Source organism: Littorina saxatilis, linkage group LG4 (assembly GCF_037325665.1).
Source record: "Littorina saxatilis isolate snail1 linkage group LG4, US_GU_Lsax_2.0, whole genome shotgun sequence".
Classification (NCBI taxonomy): Eukaryota; Metazoa; Mollusca; class Gastropoda; order Littorinimorpha; family Littorinidae; genus Littorina; species Littorina saxatilis.
Genome location: NC_090248.1, coordinates 28,046,653 through 28,070,900, shown reverse-complemented (window position 1 = coordinate 28,070,900; position 24,248 = coordinate 28,046,653). Strand labels below are relative to the sequence as shown.

At 42.5% G+C, this 24,248-nt stretch overlaps 2 protein-coding genes across 2 annotated transcripts in view; both read left to right on the top strand.

Moving 5' to 3' along the window:
* Positions 1-448: 448 nt before the first annotated feature.
* On the top strand, positions 449-18,435 carry LOC138964393 (1-deoxyxylulose-5-phosphate synthase YajO-like). The gene is made up of 8 exons (XM_070336331.1): positions 449-606; positions 7,700-7,845; positions 11,259-11,412; positions 13,357-13,530; positions 14,032-14,129; positions 15,738-15,913; positions 17,069-17,208; positions 17,556-18,435. The coding sequence occupies exons 1-8, from the start codon at positions 493-495 to the stop codon at positions 17,673-17,675; spliced, it is 1,122 nt and encodes a 373-aa protein (XP_070192432.1). The 5' UTR covers positions 449-492; the 3' UTR covers positions 17,676-18,435.
* A 3,324-nt stretch (positions 18,436-21,759) lies between these two features.
* The window catches only part of LOC138964392 (kelch-like protein 10), a 13,506-nt gene continuing 11,017 nt past the window's right edge, over positions 21,760-24,248 (top strand). Inside the window, exons 1-2 of the mRNA XM_070336330.1 lie at positions 21,760-22,220; positions 23,364-23,679. Of these exons, the coding sequence (XP_070192431.1) occupies positions 22,078-22,220; positions 23,364-23,679 (459 nt within the window). The 5' untranslated portion in view covers positions 21,760-22,077. The remainder of the gene's footprint in view (positions 22,221-23,363; positions 23,680-24,248) is intronic.

Sequence of the window (24,248 nt, the reverse complement as noted above, 5' to 3'; positions counted from 1 at the left end):
TCTTTGTTTTTATTCACAAAGCAGAAATACTGTTAAGCCTATAAGCGAACAAGGAAGAAGTAGAAAACAGCATATCTAATTTTATTGCCCAGTATACACCAGGAATTTTTTTTCGATTTAATATTGTGGAAAAACAAACTATGCACACGTACACCCAATCACTGTCAGGACTATTCTAAAGGAAACAGTTCTACTAAATTAACAGAAAAATAACTCCTGCCAATAGTCCTTCGCGTCGAAAATGTTTAACCTTAGCAGTTGCACAGACTGCATGTATTCCAACTTTCATATTTACTCATTGATATTTAAAAACAACAACAATCTTATTACTTTTAATGATTGTACAAAGCATATTTTGAAACGAAAAAACTATTCACAAAAGCAACAAGAGCACTACTGAATACTGGACAGGCAAACGTGCCTTGACTGAATTGGTCTATTTACCACAAATCAGTACGCTGAGGGTGCTCTCCCTTGCATAAACCTTCCAAGATGGCTGCTGCGATCGCCGACGAACAGAGAGTTGTTTATAACTTTATTGGAAAGTCTGGACTGCGTGTTTCAAATATTTGTCTTGGAACATTAACATTTGGATCAGAAGGAACCGTATGTATAAATGTGCTTTGTCTGTCGTTTATCTTATCAACCAGGCCTGAAAGTGGCGAGTAGAAACATGTAACTGGCTAGTAGTAGCATGGGGCAACCATATTTTTCTTTGGATTTTTTTCAAACTTTTTATATGTAACTACATTCTCCAAGCCATCAGAATTGTAAAGCACTTTAAATTTTGAAGATCGGTACATATTTGATTTTTTTAATGATTTTTTTAAAAATTGGGATTTTAGGGCTGCTGAAAAATTCTGCTGAAAAAGTGACCGGCACCCTTTACAACCTGTCCTGCACACAATTTCAGCTAAAACCTGTTGTAATTGATTTAAAGGACTTTCTTGTCATAAATACTATACAACAGAACAGGTTGCGGGGTAGGAAGTCACACAGAAAAGTGTAACAGGACCTTTTTATCTGCCTGAAAATCTGAATTTTGATGTACTGAGTGAACCTTCAAAAGTTATTGTTTCTGGCTCTTATGTCCAGACATTGCTGCTAATTTTTTTCTTATTTGTTGATGGTTGTTCCACATCTGAATCAGAATTATCTTCCAAATATGGAAAAATAAGATCTTGTTAATCTTCCAATAAATTAGGCACATACCGAGTCTGATGCATTTCTTTGTTCCAAAAATTCTTAGGTAAACAAAACAACTGTCTCGAAGGTAATTTCTTACAATGTCAACCTCCCTACTGCTGCATAATTATGAACATGCTGAACTGAAATAAAAGCTGCATGACCAAAATGACTGGTCCATTCATGATAAAATTAAAATATTGATTTTGATAAACATGTAAATATATTTATGATCAGTTATTTGTTGTTGTGTCCACTCACTACCTTTTCAACTACAATACTGTCTTTGTATTTGTGTTGGTTTTTATCCCTTTTACTACTTACCTCATGCACTCAAGCTGCTGCTGCCTTACACCCCCCCCCCCCCCCCCACACACACACACACACACACACTTTTGCAAGACACAGTGTTGTGGGCTTTCAGTTGTGTTACCAGCCAGTGGTTTTTCTAACTTTTTTTCCTCTTTAAACTCATGCATATTTAGTTATGACCTAAAAGAAGATATTGACTGTTGTAATTTGTATAAAAATGTGTAATAATTACAATACAACACAATGGGTAATTTTAATGATATGAAATATCAAAGTGATAAAATTACCATAACCAAAAAATCCTTTGAAAGGCATACAGAAACAGTTGTAACTTGATCCAATATCGTATCTGTTTCCCAATTTGACTGTGTACTCTGTTCGTGTCAAAGTCAACACTGCCCCCCCCCCCCCCCCCCCCCCCCCCCCCCATCACCACCAACACCACCACCACCACAACTGGTCAACATGCTTCACTTTCAATTCAAACTAAACTTCCATCTGCACAGTTTCTTTCGTTTGCCAGTTTGAGAAATATCAGCGCGAACGAATCAGCCTAATCATTTCAACACGCTATCCGACTCGCTGTCTTCCGCCATGATGATGATGATGGCATCTTCTCACTTTCGGTTTCGCCAATGCATTCGAATCGTCGTCAGCCATTTCTTTTGTTGGATTCCGTACTTACCAAAGAACAGTTTCGGCGATTTAGACTTTCATTTTTCTGAAAAAAGTATCCATACGCAGAATTGCTGTGTGAAGCGTCGGAAAAGCGCAGATGTGCCACATTGTCGGAACAACAAAATAGCAGACAACCGCCAAAATTATACGTTCGGGTCACGTGACTCTCGCTCGGAAGCCTTCGGCATTCTCCGTAACTACTTGTCGAAGAGGGGGGTAGGTCGTTTCCTCCGTTGAAATGGGAACCTTTACGGAACTTTCCCCTTATTTTTTCAGTTGCTAATGAAAGATGAAACACCCGACTACGTTCTCATCAACTAATTTCGGTGGTGCACTCGCCCTATCGCAAAAAGAAAAAAATGACAAAAGTTCGCTTGCATTTATTTTATAGAATTCTCGCGACCTGGCGAAAAAAATGTCGATGCACCTCTAGCCCTATGTACCTGCTAGTGGTACCGGTCAGTATTGTCCACAACCAACCACTCAAAACGACGTACTTTGCCGTAACCTGACCCTGGGGTCCGGAGCCAAATCGCCAACCGGATTTTTGAGTGGGCGTGGTTAGCAGCGAGAGTTATCTTTTCCTAGCTCGCCCCTTGCTACCTGAAGAACAATGGCGCCTCGTTTTTGCGCTAGACCTACAGCAGTCCCTCTCATGAACGGACACCCTTGGGCCATAGCAAAACTGTCCGTACATTGCAGGTGTCCGGTCACGGGAGGGGTGACCACACCACCCCCTCCCCCATACACTCACACAGAGACACACAAACAACAGGATTGAGTCTATATGCTAATCACTTCTTGTGGCTACTAAACAATAAACTCCTAATACTTCTTTAAACGTTCTGTAAAAATGATTTGCATGAAAAGTGTTGAAAAGAAGAGATAAAATAAATCCTCAAGGCAGTGAACACACTCACCATGCACTGACATACGAAAGCAGCCACACAAACACAGCACAGAGGAGCGTGTGCAGATGCTTTGCAAGAATAAGCTTGAAAACCATTTTGAATAAATAGCAGCAGATAGAGCTGCATGTCATAATCATGTAATTTATTTTCATCTTGTCTGGCTTTATTGACATGCATGCCGATCATGTGGCATGGCAGTGACTTTTCACTCTTCAGTCGGAAATACACTGTACATAACACAGCTCCCACTCTCCCTCACTAATGCCTACCCCAAGCCGTGACAACTGATGCTTGGAAATTGTGTGGAAGAGTACACCTCTCTATTTCTCTCCAATGCTCTTCCTGCTGACATGCAGTGACACCGGACACCCCACAGAGTTTAGCCAGCTACCCCTCCACCCCCCCCCCCCCCCCCTCCTTCTCTCTCTCACTCCCTCCAGCCTTGTACTGTTTGGGGCTGTGGCCAGAGAGGTCAGCTCCAACTGTTCACTCAGAGCAAAACCAGTTGACTGTGTCGTAACTTTTGACAAAGCAAGACAACTGAAGGGTTCACAGATTAGGCAACCGACTCACTGGTCAAGGCTGAGGGGAAACAAGAGTATCTTGTCAATGAAAGAGGTTACACACAGACACACGATGCTGAGAACTGTGGCCGGTTTTTCACTCTTTCTCTCAGGACCTTCATCGACTGTGGTTTCTGTTGTTTACGTCCAACAGACAAGAATAAAGAGCACAGTGCAGTTTCATGTTGGCATCTTCGCATGTACTCCACTCCTGACCAAAACTACCCCCCCCCCCCCCCCCTGATGGGTACAGGTGCACTCAAGTTACCAGTGACTGTCGTCACGCCATTGCGGCTGTGATCTTTGTACCAAGAGCCGGACTGCTCTGTTATCGATTTTGTTGTGGTGAAAATTTGACGATGGTCTGTCCGTACATTGGAGGTATGACCTGCTGTTGGGACCGAAAATGAGTGTCCGCGTCCACGTTTTGCAGGTGTCCGTTTAAGGGGGGGCAAATATAGAAGGAAAACACTCCGTGCCGAGCAAATGTGTCCGTACATGTCAGGTGTCCGCTCACGCCGGGGGCCGTACATTGCAGGGACTGCTGTAACTTTAAAATTAAATAATAAATTGACAGCTTGTTACACAAACATTCTTTAATCATAAAAGAATTCGTTTTTCATCAAGACAAGATCAGAACAATTCGAAGTTGTGAAAGTTTAAAAAAAGAAAAGCCCGGAAGCAGGGTCACGCAAGGGTCGTAGCAGACGACGGCCGGTTTATCAGTGCAAATCGCCGTTCCTCTCAACAGTCACAAGCCATCGCTAGAGTTCTTGTGAACCACAGCCGTTGTTTCGTGCATAAAAAAACGTGCTATTAATTGTAGATAAGCTCACGTCGAGTCGCATTCAAATGACTAACTATGACGACTGCATTGTAAAAAGGGAAAACTGGATCACACGGGTTCACGATGGCTCAGGGATAAGATAAACCACGCAAAAATAAATTCTTTGAAAATTGTTCGCTCTTTACGGAGGGCACCTAGGATGTTCTCAATTGGTGAGTGTTTAAATGAAAGGGTGTTTGTACTGTGCAAACCTGTTTACCCTTACGATTTTCGCGTAATTTATTACGATTTTCTGCAAAAAATACGCCATTCTGCTATCCGTGTCAAGACTACGATTTTCATAAATGAAAAAAATGTTTAAAAACAAAAAAACAAAATTTTTTTTTTAATTTTTTTTATTAATTCACATGTTTGGCATTGTTTTTTTCAATGGCAAAATGGGGTGAAAAAGCACAGGACTGACCAGAGATCATGTCTGTCTGATGAGACGCTGGAGAGCCTTCTAGTGGTGAAATCTCGTCCTCACTCATTCGGCAAGCGCAAGTACAGTAGAGAAGCGTTTGACACACTGAAAAAGGCCTACTACGAGCAAAAGAAAAAGAATCGGTGATGCATGTGCTTTTGATGTGATCTTCTTTGAGATTATGATGACTACAAAAACTGACTGATGTGTTTTGTTTGTGAATGATGGATATATGTGCATGATTGCGTTTCGCAGACACAGTTGTCATGTGCGTTGTAATTGGCGACGAATGCTGGATGATTACTATTTTTGTGCCAGGATTACTATTTTTGGGGCTGAGCATTACTCCAAAACACTTATGGGGGTAAACAGGTCTGACTGTGTGTAAAAGCCTCACAGTATCTGTGATGGTTTATGGGAGGCTTACTGTGCCTTTAAATCTACTCGCCAAATGCGAGTAACTTAGACAAAAGTTGTTGAAACAAATTGTTGGTGGTAATCTTGAACTTTAGCGTGTTAAATTCATAGCTCAGAATCCAGTGACATTCTTTACTTATTTTTGATACAAGTCCATGTAAGCAAGCCAAAGAACATTTGTCGTGAAATTAATTGACGGATTGAGCTCCAAACTTGAGCATAATTAATTAATGGCGTACGTTGTCAACCATGGGACATCATTGATGTTGGGCGCAAAGTAAGAATCCGGGGCAGAGTTGGAATAATCGGGATTTCCCGAAACCTCATTTGATTTCCAACAAAGCGCCGCATTTCCGGAAACGAGCTGCCTCGTTCTAGAAATGGCAACCCTTCGACTAGCACAAAAAAGTATACCCTTTTCACAGGTCATGAATAAGGTATATAAAAAAGCAAGGTCTTATACAGGGGAAGTCTTGAATTGGGGGTGTGGGGGTACACTGTGTAACAATTCTCTCGGTGACACTCAGCGCATGCAGCTAGCCAGTTGCCGCTGCTGTCTCGATCTATTTTGAACACAATGATTTTTTTCTTCTCAGAGTAGAGTGTTAGTTTGTTACAAGAGGCTGAAATCATCTTTAATTTGAATCAACATTTTGCAACAATCAATCAAATCAATATAGCGCACAGACTTGCACATTACGTTTCAAGAGCCTAGATTACCACGCAGTAACAAGAGCCTACTCAGTAAAGGGACGTAATGCTGTCGATCTCTACTATTAAGACTGAGTAAAAAATTATTACAATCGATAGTTACCAGTGAAAAGTTTTATCGGAACACTCTTGATGTGTTTTTGTTGTTGTAAAATGTAATCTCTGAAACGTTAAAAATTACGTAAAATTGGTGCGTTTTGGTCGAGTGGGATGGGTCGTTGAACTGTGTTGTTACAGCCCGCCGAAGTTATCAAAAGTGTTTTTGCTTTTTGTAATGCGGTTGGTTTGGTGCGTTATACATTGCATCTGCTTTTTCAAGACGTACTAAACATTGATCACTTTAAAACACAAGGATCATCATTGGCCATCATGACTTGTATCATTTTACATCGCATTCTAAGAAAGAGCAGTATTCTCACTATGCGCGCGGTACATTTCTAGAATCGCGTAGCGTAAAGTTGGAATTCCTACAATGGCGGCCATTGTTGGAATTCCAACAAAGCACAGGTCATTTCCGAAAAAGCGCCGATGACGAGATGGGTCGCAACATTTACACTAAAGAGTTGTCTCCCTTGTCCGATCATGCGGATATTTCCTTCTTTGACCCATGTAAACGAAATGCATTCGTACAGTTCATCGGAGTTCATTCCATAACTTCAAAGGGATCTAAAATGACTTGTTATGATTACAAGTGCAGGTTCTACAAATTTGGAGACTTGAATGCCTCTGAATTCTGAGCTATGAATTTAACACTCTAAAGTTCAAGATTACCTTGTTGGTTTGGCTAGTAAAGTTTGCTCTCTGGCTAGTACATTTTCAGAATCACTAGCCAAAGGCCAGTACACCATTTGTTGAACTTTCAGGGCTGTCAACAGAACAAATTCAAACTGGCAGGGGGGGCGTTTGACGGGGAAAGTGTGTGATTATGCAGTCGTTACATGCAAACCGAGTCTCTATGAATATTATTCGCAGTGATCATGAAAAATGTGAGCATCAACGAGCTTTATCTAGACCGCGAACTTAGACCAATATTGTCAGTCCGCTGTGACGAGGTGTGGCGAGGTGTGTAACCTATTTGGTTTTGTATAGGTATATATATTCTCAGAAGACAAAACGGATCTGGAATTAAAAATATGTATAGTTCCAAATGTCCTGGTTTTGTATGCTTGATAGAAAATTGATAGTCAGAACACTTCCTCAATGTCAAGGGGTCAGAACAATGTGTCAGATCAAAGAAAGCATGTGTGAACAACACTGCCTATTTATTCCACCTTTACTGCTTAATCAGTTTCTTCTTCTTCAAGGCTGGTATAAAAGCCTGACATAAATTGTACACTTTGTGAAGTAGACTTCGCGAAATCTACTTTGTCTGATTTGTATCAGGCTTAACAAAATCAAAAAACAAAAAGAGAAAAAGAGAAAAATGTGACCAATACACAGCTGTATAGTTCTGTCAAAATGATTCAGTACTGTTAACATTTCACAGCAGTTACTTGGGTTTGGAATAAAATCAAGCACACTTTAACAGTGTTTTTCTGCTTTGCTTAAAATATATATTGTTACACTCAGACAATAAAGTTTATTGAATTGAATTGAATGAATTGAATTGATTGAATTGAATTGAATTCTCCCACTATTAAATGCATGGGAAATATACGTTGTTTTTTTGCAGACCAGCAGGCCAGGACAGAACACAGAAGAGTATGCTCACAAAGTGTTGAATCGCTTTGTAGAATGGGGTGGCAACTTCATCGACACAGCCAATGTTTACGCCACGGGAAAATCTGAGGAGATTGTTGGGTCCTGGCTTCAGGCAAAGTAAAATGTTGTTCTCAATAGTATGTTTGAATTTAAACTAGAGAAAGCTTACACAAGTATAAATATTTTGCCAGTTGGGCGTCATTAACAGAAAATCTGAAAAACTAATGTCTTAAAAGGGAGTTGCAATGTATTAGAAATTTGCAGGAGTTTAAATGTTATATGAAGTCTTATATCGCGCGCGTATCTCCAGACTCGGACTCAAGGCGCAGGGATCTATTTATGCCGTGTGAGATGGAATTTTTTTACACAATACATCACGCATTCACATCGACCAGCAGATCGCAGCCATTTCGGCGCATATCCTACTTTTCACGGCCTATTATTCCAAGTCACACGGGTATTTTGGTGGACATTTTTTTTATCTATGCCTAACCAATTTTGCCAGGAAAGACCCTTTTGTCAATCGTGGGATCTTTAACGTGCACACCCCAATGTAGTGTACACGAAGGGACCTCGGTTTTTCGTCTCATCCGAAAGACTAGCACTTGAACCCACCACCTGGGTTAGGAAAGGGGGGAGAAAATTGCTAACGCCCTGACCCAGGGTCAAACTCGCAACCTCTCGCATCCGAGCGCAAGTGCATTACCACTCGGCCACCCAGACACCAATGAGGTTAACTTTTTTGAATGTAAAGTGGATGACAAGTTTGGCAAGGAGTGGATTACCGATAGTTGGTCTGACCAAAGTGTGTGACAACGCTGCTTTGTCACTTCTGTTTTTGTTGAGTAATTGAATGCTGTGTGTGATTTAACAATGCATGGTGATTGGTCCAGCAGACAACATTTGTTAATTGGATATGGAGATACGATAATGACTAAGCAAATGAAAATGACCTATCCAAAGTAATAACCCCAACATTGAAAGTGAAGCAAACTTTGAGAGGATGTCTAAATGTTAATTTTGGCATCACATTAAAATTCTGGCACTTTTTATGTGTGTTTCCCAAGGAAATCAAATGACCAAGATTTTTGAGAATGGAGCTTGTCTCAGTGACTACCGTATTTTACGGACTATAAGGCGCAACTTTTTTTTCTCAATCTTGACCCCTGCGGCTTATTGAACGGAAGCGCCCTATGTGTTGTTAAAATAGAAATTCCTGGCCAAGTTTCATCTCAGACATCAAAGAGACCGCCTGAGTACCAGTCAAACAACGTGTGATAATGCATGTTTCAGCTACTAGGTACTACCCTGGCCAAGTTTCTTCTCAAGACATCAAAGATTTGAAAGGGGAACCACTTCTCATAGCTAAAACTGGGTCATTGACCCCTGGTCAAAAAAAAAAGGTCCATGTCTGTAAACAAGGCCACCCAGATATCACATTGGACCTGCCTTTGATCTCGCAGCACACACAGAGCATAAATATTTCCACTCTGTATTCTTCCTTTGATGTGCGGCTTATAGACCGGAAGCGCCTAATGTGGCCATGGCCATGTTGGGTTTGATGCGTGCATGCCTGGTTTTCTCCTGTAGATGGGTGTCGGCACAGGAGGTCTGCCCGCTGTCCTCAGCCAACATGCTCCGTCTTCATGGCAGCTCAGGTTTTTAATCGAGGTTCTCTCCTCTAGACCCGCCATGTTTCGCCTAGGGGCTTGCGCTGCCTAGTTGATAGGGTCACCTCGTAGAGGATGTGGTCATAGACCACGCACGGTCGGTCTTGGGATAGGGAAACGTTATGCTAGTCCGGAGGGATTACGCCACAAAGGCCACCTCGCGAAGACCCAGGGTCCTAGACTAGGGAGGTCCAAGGGGGAGCACCGGGAGGGCTACCCCTCTACCCGCACCTCCAACACAATCCCTTCCCCTGGTAGCTTCATCCCCAAGGAGGAGATAGAGCTACCTGCAACACCCCGCGCCTAATGTGATGTTTTTTTCTCAATTTTACCTCAAAAGTGGGGGTTGCGCCCTATATAACGAAGCGCGTTATAGTCCCGAAAGTACGGTAGTCATACGAGGTATGATCCAAACAAAATGATCAAACCGCGATTATACAAGTCTCAGGCCACTGATCATAAAAAGTAATATATCATTTCAAAGGCCAACCATTTAACTGGTAAATCTCTAAGAGATGACGTCATTAGATTACTACGTCATAAATGAGGAGGTTTTAAAATACGTCACGTTTGGGTTGTGCTTCAAAACAGTGCCTTTTGTCAAGCGCCATGAAAATATTCACTTCTTTCAAAGAGTGTAGCTGGATGATGGTACAAAGAAAATGTCTTTAAAGCTGAAGAACGTTACATGAATCAAAGCTGTTCCATATTCTACAATCTGACAAAAGAAATGGAAATCGAAACTGGGGAAAAGGGGAATAACTCTCACAAGCCAAAAAAACTTCGAAGAGCGCTTCAAACGAGAATAATGTAGCTGCTGTGTCAAAATTTAAGAACTAAGATTAAAAAGTGTACATGCGAGTATAAACTGCAAAACTTAAACTTTCATATGGAACAGTCCAGATAATTATACTCAATGATCTTCCGCTTTAAAAGCTGGCCGCAAAATGGGTGCCTCATTAGCTGATAGGGGAACGGAAGGAGTATCAGGGTCCTTTTGCATGCGATCTGCTCAACCGTTGTGAACCCAGTAGACCCAAATTTGTTGTTACTGTAGTCACTGATAATGAGACTTTGGTTTCCTTCTACTTTAGTGCCAGAGAACACAGAAGCAAAGCGTGTCTAGACCAAAATGACGAGATGCATCACATTTGTAAGCGAGGTTTTCAAAGCAGAATCGGAGCTATTCGCTGTATTTTTCGACCACGAAGGTCCCGTTACTGTCGATATTCTGTCTACTAACAGCACAGTCATTGTCGTGTACTATGCAGAAACCTTTTTACTCAAACTTACTTACGAGTTTAGCAGTGAGCGACCAAACAGCGAAACCCAGACTACCCTTCTTCTTCATGAAAATGTCAGTCTCCACAAAAGAAGGGCCGTAACTCCATTCCTAAAAAAACAAATGATCCCATTTTTTGCCTCACAATTTCTTCAGACCTGATTACACCCTTGGTGATTCTGGTTATACCCTCTATGAAAATCAGACTTTTTGCCAACAAGTTTCACTGCACCCAGGACCCCAACAAAGCCGTCAAATCAGAGCTCAAAAGCAACCCCACATAAGGCCAAATTGAGGCCTCTTCTGATTGGCTTAGGCACTTGTGACTTTGCATCGATGTAGGAGGAGAGTAGCTCTAATGACTGCTGTGTTTTGGGCCAGATACGCCGAACAGGCTCTGCAAAAATCACATTTGATCATTCTGTTTGGATCATACCTCGTATCAGGAGTGGACAATTAAATTAGGAGGGTCTTTTAGTCTTTGTGTGTTAGGGTATTTTACACAATTAAGAGGAGTGCATATGGTTTTTGAGGTTTTCCTCGTGTGCTTCAGATGTAGGATTTTTGTCATGTTTCAGGAATGAGCGTGATCGCTACGTGGTGGCCACAAAGGTGCGATTCAACATGGACCCTAGCAACGCCAATCAGATAGGACTTGGTCGTCGCCACATCACTCAGGCCATTGAAGATAGTCTGCGGAGACTGCATACCGACTATGTGGACATTTATCAGGTTGATTGATTGTTTCTCTGTCATCTTCTGCATTCCGAGCCATGCTAAAACTTTAATCCGGTCTGTGGGGCAAAGTCGGCAGTCCGCCGCAGCGACGTTGCCGGCCCCCAGAGCTTCTCGTGGGCCTCCACTGGACTGGGCCATGTCTTGCGTCTTAAGGCATACATTGATTGATTGTTTGATTTTTGTTTTGTTCTTTTCTTGTCCTTTTAACCTGGGAGGTCATGGGAATTAGTTTTGCTACAAAAATTTTCTCTCTGTTTTTAACTTTTACATTCAGTTTATATCACAATAAGAATTACAAAGTTTTATAAAACGTTCTTTTCCAATAAAGTCATTAAGTCTTGTTAACCTTCGCCGTCAACATCGAACGCAGAAGAAGAAGAAGAAGAACCTTCGCCGTAGGTCGCTAAAAACATTCTTTGCAGCACGTCGTGAGTACCAATGTAACCATACTTCTCAAAGAAGGAAAAACATGCATGCACGGGTAAACAAAACAAGAACAAGGCACAACCACAACTCACACAAATGTAGGCACACACACACACACACAATACAAAAAGAACAGGAAAGAAAAAAAAAGAAAGAAAAAAAGAAAAAAAAAAAGAAAAAAGGAAAAGAAAAAAGGATGTAGAAGAAAAAATTACCCGCGGTTCTCAAACTCCCGCTCGAGTTCGCTGCTTGTTCCTTGAGCCATCTTGAAATAGATCAGAACTCTTCTCAGAAAGAGAACCAGAAAGTCACATTACACTGTTAGAAGTATGGTTACATAAGTACTCACGACGTGCTGCGAAGATAGTCGATGTTTGACCTTTGTTTATTTAATTACCTGTCAATCAATTTTAATGCGGGTTTAGGATATAGTATATTTTGAGGTGTTTGAGGCATTTCCAAAAGCTCATTACAGAATTCCACCTAGTTTTCGAGAAATTCGCAATTAAAGTCCGGACTGTTACTAAAGTACTCACGACCTACGGCGAAGGTTAAAGCCTCTGATTTCTTTGTTTCAATTCGAAGCTCCTTTAACAGCAGTGATTTTGATAAAGGTGAGGTACGGCATAGAATCAGTGTAATATACACAGGCACCAAAATTGCTTGATTTTTTTTCGTAGAGCTTCATTCACTGTGTTTTATGCCCTTAGATTCCATTCTGAGATTTGCAGAAATTACACACACACCAAAACACACATGCACGTGTGCACACAATCACGCACACATAATTGACATACATGCGCTGAAGGGAAACACTTACCATCAGGTAGAAGAAAGTACGTTTTCTTGGTGGAGACACAGTATAGTTAAAGGGAAATCACCCATCACTCCAAAGCAAAAAATCATGGGGGCAGACAGTTTTAGCCCTTTCACTCACCACAACCATCAATTTTCATTTTTTAAATGAGAGTTTGTCAACCACACTGTAGTACTAAGTAGTCACCATTGCTCACGGGAAGGTGTTGGAGCCTTGCTCAAGAGGGTAACAATTGATTTTGACAATGCATAGATGAATCTGGTTCACATTGTGGAGTGTTTGGTTGTCACCCTTATTTACCTCTGCACACAATTTCTCATTTCTAGTCTTGAATGGTTCTGAAATGCAATGGTTCATCTAGTACACATTGTTGTGTGGTTTGGGGTTATGTCACTCTTATTTGCTTCTGCGCATAGTTTTTACACCTAAAGTGCTTCATGTTGTAGAGGAAGGGGATATATATATAAGGGTCCTACAGTCGAACTTGCCCTGATGACCACCTCTTAATAGCAACCACCTGCCAACAGTAACCTACCTGAGAAGTTTTTGTGTGTTAAACAATGTATATATAATTCACCTCTCCTTAGCAACTGTTTGTCTATAATGACCACATTTTAATTAGTAGGTTCCGTAGGTGGTTAGAAACAGGTTTGACTTTACTATTATAATATTATTATTATTATTTTTATGAACAGATGCATTGTTGGGACCATGGAGTACCGGTGGAGGAGACGCTGCGAACGATGCATGACCTGATACGCTGCGGCAAAGTGCGCTACACAGGGTCCAGCAACGTCACTGGCTGGCAGATGCAGAAGCTTGTGGCTGTTGCCGACAAACTGGACATCCCTCCTGTTGCAACACTTCAGGTTTGGTGCTTATAATAATAATGATAATAATAATGAAAGCTTATATAGCACGAACCACAGTAACCTATGCTGTCTGTGCTTTACATATTAACTATGAATAAAAACATACTATTTAAACATCAAATACATATGCATTCTAACAAAATGACGTAACGAGAAACTTACAGCAGCACATTAGCCATTTATGGACAATACCATGCAGATAGATACACAACGCACAATAAATCATGTATAATGAACATTGGAAATCTTAACATTGGTGTTGTTTGTTTGTGGTGATAAGTTAATGTGCTGTTAGTTCAGGCCAAAACTATAGATGTGGTAAAGATGACGTGTTCTAACAAATAGGGTAGGTAAGAAGGCCAAAGCTTTTTAATTTGTAAACAAATTTCAGACTTAACTCGCAAATAACATCCTTTGTTAAGGGTTTCCTGAACCCTCAGACGGCTTTGTCATTATTGTCTATGATAAAATTCAAAATTGTTTTCTGTGTACGAACAGCAACAGTACAACTTGCTTTGCCGAGACGGCGAGATGGAAGCATTCCAGGTCTGTAAGATCGAGGGCATTGGTGTTCTTCCTTGGAGCCCATTGAAAGGGTATGTGTGCAAAGTCATTTACTAACGTGTTTGTGTTTTAGCATCATGCTAGTGTTATGTATGGTTGAAATTTAACATATGCATGTACTTGCTTTAGGCCCCCCCCCCCCCCCCCCCCCCCAAAAAAAAAAATAGTTTGTTTACGGCAAGGTAGGCAAACAAAATAGGGTCGATAGGTCGGGATTTTTATTTGTAAAAAAAATTTTCTCCCGAAAAACATATTTTTCAGTTATTTTGCCAAAAAACAAAGATTTTTATTTATTTTATTTTTTTTATAGTTTTTGTTATTTATTTTTTTCCCAGATGTCCCCAAAAAGTCTAGGGTAGGTCGGGATACCGTAAACAGCCTTTTTGGCTCACATGCGAAGCAAAAGTGAGTCTATGTACTCACCCGAGTCGTCCGTCCGGACGTCCGTCCGTCCGGAAAACTTTAACGTTGGATATTTCTTGGACACTATTCAGTCTATCAGTACCAAATTTGGCAAGATGGTGTATGATGACAAGGCCCCAAAAAACATACATAGCATCTTGACCTTGCTTCAAGGTCAAGGTCGCAGGGGCCATAAATGTTGCCTAAAAAACAGCTATTTTTCACATTTTTCCCATTTTCTCTGAAGTTTTTGAGATTGAATACCTCACCTATATATGATATATAGGGCAAAGTAAGCCCCATATTTTGATACCAGTTTGGTTTACCTTGCTTCAAGGTCAAGGTCACAGGAGCTCTTCAAAGTTGGATTGTATACATATTTTGAAGTGACCTTGACCCTGAACTATGGAAGATAACTGTTTCAAACTTAAAAAATATGTGGGGCACATGTTATGCTTTCATCATGAGACACATTTGGTCACATATGGTCAAGGTCACTTTGACCCTTATGAAATGTGACCAAAATAAGGTAGTGAACCACTAAAAGTGACCATATCTCATGGTAGAAAGAGCCAATAAGCACCATTGTACTTCCTATGTCTTGAATTAACAGCTTTGTGTTGCATGACCTTGGATGACCTTGACCTTGGGTCAAGGTCACATGTATTTTGGTAGGAAAAATGTGTAAAGCATGTGAGTCGTATGGGCTTTGCCCTTCTTGTTTGTTTTTTTTGCTTTATAAATCTATTTCTGGGGTAAGTTTGAAACATATTTATGAGTGCACCATTTTTAAATTGCAGGTAAAAACCCAGTATGTCTGCTTAATACAAGTAGATCTTTGTTTAATTACCATGTAATTATGTTCTCTATAGATTCATTAACTTTAATTAGGACTTCATACTGTCCTCAAAGCATTTACACAATCTGCACATATATGTAGGACTCCAGACATTTTCGTTGTGAAGATGTATAGGCTAGTTTAAAAAATAAATTATTTGTGTTTTTATGATTATTTTTGTGTGTGGGTAACTGTACTGAACCAGGTTTACTTATGAGTAGCATTTTGTAGCAAGCAGCTGGATATCTAAGTTTAACACTTTTAGCAGTAGAAGTTAAAGTGTACGTGGAAGATATGAAGTATGCTTAAAGTGGACGGGACCTCGCCATCCCTGCAAATGACAGTTTTCAGGCCTACCCTGGACCATTACAGATAACAAACATTCCTGATCTTTCCACAGTGGCTTACTGACAGGCAAATTCACACGGGACGCAACTCCAACAGATGGTAGGATCGGCTGGGTGGCACAGAACGAGTCCAGGGGAAGCCACTCTCACCCAGCCTGGTCAAAGGTCAAGGAGGATGAAAAAGTCTGGAATGTTATAGACACCTGCAAAAGGATAGGCGATGCTCATGGTATGTTAAGTATTTTCGGAATTAACGTCTTCTTGTTCGTATGTGTGTGTTTGTTTTCTTTGTTTCTGAGCTTTGCAATTGTAACAGTAGACATTTCTGAGTTGGCAGCATTTTTATTCAAAAACACACACACATGTGTGCACATGCACATGCACATAGTCGTACACACAAACTGATTAAACAGCCTTAGAGTAAGTTTTACATGTGATCTTTACTGTATTCACTGCCTTTTTAAAACAAGCTATTCTTGTGTCACTTGGGGGGATGTTCTGGTTGCTCAGTTGGTAGAGCACTGAAGTTGTGATCCTCGCGTCACGGGTTCCAGGATAGGCCGGGACGGACATGGGTCAGCTTTATACGCAGGCTCAGAGATGGAAATCATGTCCAACCTCATGTCACTGCTAAAATTGGCACATTAAAAGCCTTGGGCATTCTGCCAGAAGTGCTGGTGGCTGATTACACATAAACACTCACAAATCTGGGTCGTAGTGCGGCCGGTGTAACACGAAATTTTTACTCCACGAAAAATTTACTCCGGAGTAAATATTTCGTACGAAATTCTTACTCCGAGTACACTTTTTGTACGAGAAAAGAACTCCCCAAGGCACGAAAAAAGAACTCCCTCCACGAAATGTTTACTCCCCATTTTTTTTACTTCCAGTAAAAATCTCGTACGCAAAAATGGGATGCGGGCGAAGGGATAATGCCAATAAGTGATCTCGCACACACGAATGTCGCGCTACCCTCCTTCCACCCCTTCCACCACCAAGAACTAACAGGGGACAAGGGAGTAAAAATATCGTACACCTGGCATGGGAAGTTAAATTGCTCGTGTTGAGGTGAAGTAATTTATTCGTTATTTATTCGTCAGGGGAGTAACATTTTTGTACGAAATGTTTACTCGGAACTCACCTGTCTTGGGGAGTAATTTTCTCGTGCAATGGGGGAGTGCTTTTTTCGTAAAGGGAGTAACTTTTTCGTACGAAATGTTTACTCCGGAGTAAAAATCTCGTGGGAGTAATTTTCTTGTGTTACAGGGCTCTTATTTCTCCTAGCTTTCTGATCAGAGGTAATGACCCACATTTCCCAGCAATGGGATAATAACAAATGAAATGAAACGAAAATCTAAGTATCCTTGTGTCACTCATGCTTCAGGCAAGTCAGTGGCCCAGGTGGCCCTACGGTGGCTGCTTCAGAGAGATGTGGTCCCCTCTGTCATCATTGGGGCTCGAACCCTGGAACAGCTGGATCAGAACATGGGAGCTGCCAATGGCTGGGCCATGACAGCACAGGAGGTATGGTGATAAGTATGTGTGTGCGAGTGTGTGTGTGTGTCAGAGAGGGAGAGACAGACAGACAGACAGACAGACAGGACAGGACAGAGAGAGATGTGGTCCCCTCTGTCTAATCAGACAGACAGACAGACAGACAGATAGACAGACAGACAGAGAGAGAGAGAGAGACAGAGAGAGAGAGCAAGAGAGAGAGCGAGCGAGAGAGAGCGTGAGCATGCATGCATGCATTATATGCACACGCTTGCTGCAGCAATTAGCAGTGTTTAGTTCAGCGTTAGTGTGGTCACCTGTCTGTGTTCCCCGTTTCAACTCATACAGACAGTTTACCCTTTTTGATACATTTTCAGATGACAGAGCTGGATGAGGTGTCAGCCCCCACATTGACACACCCCCACGACCTTATCAACAAGGTGAACGTTGCGAGATACAACCCTTGGATGCCGGAATACCGCGTGGGGAATAAGTAGGCCTGCGATGAATGCAGATGTTCCCTCCGTCACCAACGCCAAGATCTTGAGACTCCAGATCTTCTATTTTTTATTGCACTGCTTGACAATCAGTACTGAGAAGGCTACTCAGTATTAATAATTCATAATGGATCAGCTGAGATCAAAGTCTAAAATGTGTTGTACTTTTTCTGAGTGGATCATGTATCTGATTGTTTGACTAATTTTACTTTACAAAAAGGAACTTTACATGTTTGCACTGTTTGACAATCAGTATTGAGAAGGCTACTCAGTATTAATAATGGATCAGCTGAAATCAAAGTCTAAAATGTGTTGTACTTTTTCTGAGTGGATCATGACGTATCTGATTGATTGCTATGTGTTTGACTGATTTTACTGCAGGGAACTAAACTGCATATGGTTGAACTGCTGTTGTGAGGTGTTATAGAACTTTACTACATTAGGTTGAATGAAGTTTGTCATGCTTTTGTTAAGATGATGGTTGTTTGAAGAAAAATTGTATTTGTGAGAATCGAAATCTGTTTTCACAGGATTGATTTGTGCCAATGCATATAGACATGCACCCATGTTTTACACTGGTATACATATTTTTTTTTGACAGTTTAGTCATTCCTGCTGTGTCAGGGACACTAGTGGTGGAAGCGTAAGAATAAAACAGTAATTGTAATCCTTTGCTCTTTTACAATTGCCCCTGTGAAAATCTCCATTTGTTTTGCATGTGTTTCTCACAGTCAGTTGCAAATAAAACTCTTTTTTTGAATTTGGTAAAGTTTTGACTAAAATAATGTTTTAACATAGACGGAAGATGTACACGCAAGCACAAGACAAAGTGCGCACGGAAAAGACCCTGTAATCCATGTCAGAGTTTGGTGGGTTATTGAAACACGAAAATACCCAGCATGCCTCTCCCGAAATCGGCGTATGCTGGCTGAATGGTGGGGTAAAAACGGTCATACATGTAAAAATCCACTCGTGCTTAAAACATGAGTGAACGTGGGAGTCAAAGCCCATGAACGAAGAAGAAGAAGATTGTATTTGTTGCAATATTCTGCACACAAAGGATTAAGGATGCTGTCGGGAGTGGTTGTAATCATCTTTTTGCCTGTTCATGCAGTCATCTGTGTGCTTAATCAGTTTGTTAGGGGTCGCCGAGTCCTGGCTGTTTGTGTGTGTTTCTGTAAAAGTGGTTGTAATTGTGATGTTGCCTGGTCCGTGCAATCTGTGCGTTTTATGTGCTGTTATGGGATCGCCCAGTTCAATGTGCTTTTGTGTGTGTGTGTGTTTGTTTGTGAAAGTGGTTACAATGATGGTATCGCCTGATTGGTATAATCTGTGTGGTTTGGGGTCGCTGAGTACTGCCTTTTTGTTTTCGAGGTGTTTGGGGTGTGTTGCTGGATTGTTTCATTGGGTGATTGCATGTATGCAGTACTTGAGATAAGGAATCCCCTGTCATTCCATCCTCTGTGTGTGTGTGCGTGTGAGTGAGTTTGTGCGTGTGTGTGTCCATTGACACATGCAGGTTACAGAGCAGTATGATCAGGCAGATACAGAAGGGAAAAAGTTGATCTACCCAAGTGATTTGACATGCATTAAATGTATTTAGATGTTTCGCTTACATTAGTACACTGATGATCTATTTGCAATGTTAGTGCACTCTGCTTCTAATAAAAATGCTGTGAAGAAAACCTTGCTTGTTTATTATTCTTGTCAAGAGTCTGACCTTTACATTGCACACATGCCCAAGAGTTGACTTTTGGGTGTTTTTGCACAACTTCAGGGCCGGACTAGGCTAAGAGGAGGGGGGGGGGGGGGTTGCCAGTGGTGGTCCAGGGGCTGATGGGTAGGTCATATTCTGAGATAGGAAAATGGTCGCTCCTTGCATGAAACGGCATAAAATAAACAATAATAAAAAAGTTTTAATTAAGTGAGGTACATGGTTAGGCTGGGGGGGGGGGGGGGGGCCCATAACCCCCCCCCCCCCCCCCCCCCCCCCCCGGTAGTCCGGTCCTGAACTTATAGTATCAGGGCAAACTATTTCTGTCTAAATATCTGTTCATCCTATAGGGTTGGTTGGGGGGGCGGTAGGTAAGATAGGAGGAAGGGGAAGGTGGAGGTCAAGTTTTCTTATTTTGCATTATAGATATTTTTACATTTAGTCAAGTTTTGACTAAATGTTTTAACATAGAGGGGGAATCGAGACGAGGGTCATGGTGTATGTGTGTGTGTGTGCGTGTGTGTGTGTGTAGAGCGATTGAGAGTAAACTACTGGACCGATCTTTATGAAATTTGACATGAGAGTTCCTGGGTATGATATCCCCGGATGTTTTTTTCTTTTTTTCGATAAATGTCTTTCATGACGTCATATCCGGCTTTTTGTAAAAGTTGAGGCGGCACTGTCACACCCTCATTTTTCAATCAAATTGATTGAAATTTTGGCCAAGCAATCTTCGACGAAGGCCGGACTTCGGTATTGCATTTCAGCTTGGTGGCGTAAAAATTAATTAATGACTTTGGTCATTAAAAATCTGAAAATTGTAATTAAAATTATTTTTTATAAAACGATCTAAATTTACGTTCATCTTATTCTTCATCATTTTCTGATTCCAAAAACATATAAATATGTTATATTCGGATTAAAAACAAGGTCTGAAAATTAAAAATATAAAAATTATTATCAAAATCCAAATTTCCGAAATCGAGTTAAAAACAATTTCATCTTATTCCTTGTCGGTTCCTGATTCCAAAAACATATAGATATGATATGTTTGGATTAAAAACACGCTCAGAAAGTTCAAACGAAGAGAGGTACAGAAAAGCGTGCTATGCAGCACAGCGAAACCACTACCGCGCTGAACAGGCTCGTCAGTTTCACTCCGCTTTGCACAAGCGACGGACTACGGTCATTGTGAAAAAATGCAGTGTGTTCAGTTTCATTCTGTGAGTTCCACAGCTTGACTAAATATAGTAGTTTCGCCTTACGCGACTGTTTTATTGTCTTTTCAGAATTAAATTACTTGCTGTAATGCTTGCTTTGCTGGGGTTGCCACAGTCTGTTCTCGTTTGTGTTTTGTAGGCTATCTGCCTGCTCGGCTAAGTGTTAATTGTGCACATTACATTTAAAGGCCATTACAGTTTTATTTCCCCTCTTGGCGTATTTTTGTCCTTCATACCCAGATAACGTGAAGAGGTCATAATGGACGTTTTCGAAGGACATAATGGACCATGTCAACTCCTCGCAGCATCAGGTCGTAATTTAGACGATTGGGTTAAGCAGAGAGAGAGAGACTGAGAGAGAGAGAGAGAGAGAAAGAGAAAGAGTGTGTGTGTGTGTATGTGAGAGCGAAAGAGAGAGAGTATGCTTGTGTGAGTGAGAGAGAGAGAGAGGGGGGGTATCTGTGATTTTGTCGGGATTTTTGTCGGCAAGCTCGAGCCCATGCGAGAGGGTGCATGTGTAGGCTATGTGTGTGTGTGTGTGTGCCAGTGTACGTGAGTGTGCCAGTGTACGTGTGTTTGGGCCTAACGCTGTGAGTGTGTGTGGTTGTGTGTGTGTGTGTGTGTGAGGGCGTATGTGAAAGAGAGAGCGATACCGTATTGGTAAATGTTTTTTATGGTTTCTGCACGCTTCCTTGTGTGTGTGTGTGTGTGAGAGAGAGAGAGATGAGAGAGAGAGAGAGAGGGGGGGGGGGGGGGGGGGAGAAAGACGGAAAGTCAAAAAGAGGGGAGTGGGGTGGGGGGGATGTTTAGCTGAATTGCATGATCGTTAGGTAGATTGTTGCTTGATAGAAAGGAAGGTTTACATGCGTGGACGTGCAACTGTACGCATGCGTCCACGCACAGGCACACGCGAACAGCCACATATTTTGTTGTGTCTGCTCAGACGAGTCTGAATCGGCCTGAAGTTAAGTTGTTTTTTTACACACACAACATCCAACTTGAAAACATTGCTTTCCTCCCGTAAAAGCAGGATATCGCCAAAAGTCACGTGCAAGATAATTACGTACTTCTTGCAATCCGCCAAAACTCACGTTCAACCATGTCACAATCAGACTTTCGTCATCTGAAAGACGTCATTTTACGTTGCCATGACTGCACGCAATTCATAAATTCCGTCTCTTTCGTCATTCATCAGATGAGAGAGATAATAAACAGATCAGTTGCAGGCACAACACCTGGAGAGAAAGTAGACGACACCACTGATCTCCGTCGTAAAAGAGAAACGAATAGAATCTAGAACACAAAGGGAAACACTCTTTGTCTCGAATCGTTAGCATTTGAGAGATATCGAACAACATTCAAGCAGAAATCAGCTCACAGATTATCCCACCTGAGGGAAGAAATTTGAAAAGGTACGGGTGGGACACCTACACCCACCACTTCTAATACAAACGTGCATTTGTTTCGAATGCTGGATCTTCTAACCCCATCCTACATGGAAGCGTACGCTAACGAAATGGGATTGCACTTGGACAACCTACGAAAGACCGGCCTTTTCTGTGATGTGCAGATTGTGCTTCGTGCAGAAAACCGCCGCTTTCACGTGCACAGGTAGGCTGGCAGGTATCAAAACACATTAAGACGGGCGCAATAGCCTTGTGGTTAAAGCGTCGGCCTTCCACGTGGAAAGGTCGGGGCGCGAATCCCAGTTGCGCCTGTTGGGATAACAGTGCAGCTTTTTCCGATCTTCCAGGTCAACTTATTCCTGTGCAGACCTGCTAGTGCTTTATCCCTCCTTCGTGGGTACACGCAAGTCCAAGACGAAGTAGGCACGGAATAGACTCTGTGATCCATGTCAGAGTTCGATGGGTTTCAGAAACACGAAAGTAGACTACCGAGCATGCGTCACCTCACCCCATCTCACCTCACCTCACTTCACATCACCTTCGTCACCTCACATCCCCTCACCTCATCCCCCCCTCACATCCCCCCACCACACATCACCTCGCCTCTCGGTCCCCCCCCCCCCCCCCCCCGGACATCAACTGAACATAACCTCACCTCATCTAAGAAACATCCTGTCCAGCTGCAGCCGCTATTTCTGTTCCCTGTTCACGTCCGCCATGACAGATTAGAGGCAGATCCCCGGGGCGACTATATGATCCTTCCCTACCTTACCTTATCTTACCATGTTACACCTTGCCTCAATGACTTCACCCACTCTCGCATCATCACCTCAACCTAATACCTCACCTTCCCCAACCGCGCCTCAACTCACTTCACCTCACGTCACCTCAACTCGCCTCCCCTCATTTCACCTCAGCCAACCTGGCCTCACCTCACAGAAACATCCTGGCCAGCTTCAGCCGCTCATTCGGCTCCCTGTTCACGTCCGTCATGGCAGGATCGGGGCAGATCGAGATGGATATCCCCGAGATGACCATATGACCCTATCTTACCTTATCTTACTATACCTTGCCTCAAGGACTTTATGACATTACCTCACCTCACATCATATCATCATTTGACCTTACCTCACCTCACCTCACACCAACTCGCCTCATCTCACCTCAACCTAACTTTACCCTCCCCCACCTCACGCCAGTTTGACTCATCTCACCTCACCTCAGCCCATCTCACGTCACCTTGCCCCACCTCCCCTCTCCTCACCACATCTCACCTCACTCACCCCAACCAACCCCCAGCCCAACCCACCCCCCAACTCACCTGAATTTAACCTCACCTTTCCTACAGAAACATCCTGGCCAGCTGTAGCCGCTATTTCCGCTCCCTGTTCACGTCCGTCATGGCGGCATCGGGGCAGATCGAAGTGGAGATCCCCGGGGTGACCTACACGGACATGGAGGCCATCGTCCAGTACGCCTACCTCCAGCACGCCCACCTCACCGCCGACAACATCGAGTCCGTCATGTTCACGGCGGACCGCCTCAACGTCATGGGTCTCCTAAAGCAGTGTGAGGACTTCCTAGAGTCGAACATCAACAGCGACAACGTGGTCGGCATCCTCAAGATCTCCCGCCATCTGCATTGCCGTCAGCTGGAGCGCAAGGTATTTAGTTTTGAGACGAGCGTTTGGCTTTGCCTCAGGGGCTAGGGTCGCTGTAACTTACACCTCTTCCTGTCAGTCTGCCTTGTAGTTGAGGACAGGGCTCAGGTGCACGAGAAAGTTACCGCCCAAACGGCCGGGAGCCTCCCGCAGTGTCGGATTGGTTGAAACTGAGATTTGTTGTGATTTCAACGAATCAGAACACGCGGTTTATTTTCTCCCGTTTGGGTGGCACCCACTTTCGGTTAGTACCCCTCAGCCAAGATGTTCAGAAGAGCGCGGTGCAGTTTTCTTGAATGAGGGTGCTGTGCTCGGTATAGAACGGAAGCGCGTCAGCCTCGACGGTGCCTGCGCTAAACATTGGCGGGCTTTGCCCACAGCCCTGCACACGGCACTGTAAACACCCCCCCTACCTTCATCTCTCTTGCCACCATCCGCCCTACCCTTGGTCTCATAACTTAAGTTTAAGAGTCATTGCTCAAGAATAGACAGACATTTGATTTGAGACAATGTCCTTGATTTTTTATCGCCTTAATATCAAATATAAAAATGTTTTGAATACATGCACACAA

What these genes read in the sequence shown, in the direction of transcription:
- LOC138964393 (XM_070336331.1), top strand. Translation starts at nt 493, where the DNA reads ATGGCTGCTGCGATCGCCGACGAACAGAGAGTTGTTTATAACTTTATT. An exon ending in CCTTGGAGCCCATTGAAAGG is followed by an intron (nt 14,130 to 15,737) that starts GTATGTGTGCAA and finishes ATCTTTCCACAG; the next exon opens with TGGCTTACTGACAGGCAAAT. An exon ending in GGGCCATGACAGCACAGGAG is followed by an intron (nt 17,209 to 17,555) that starts GTATGGTGATAA and finishes ATACATTTTCAG; the next exon opens with ATGACAGAGCTGGATGAGGT.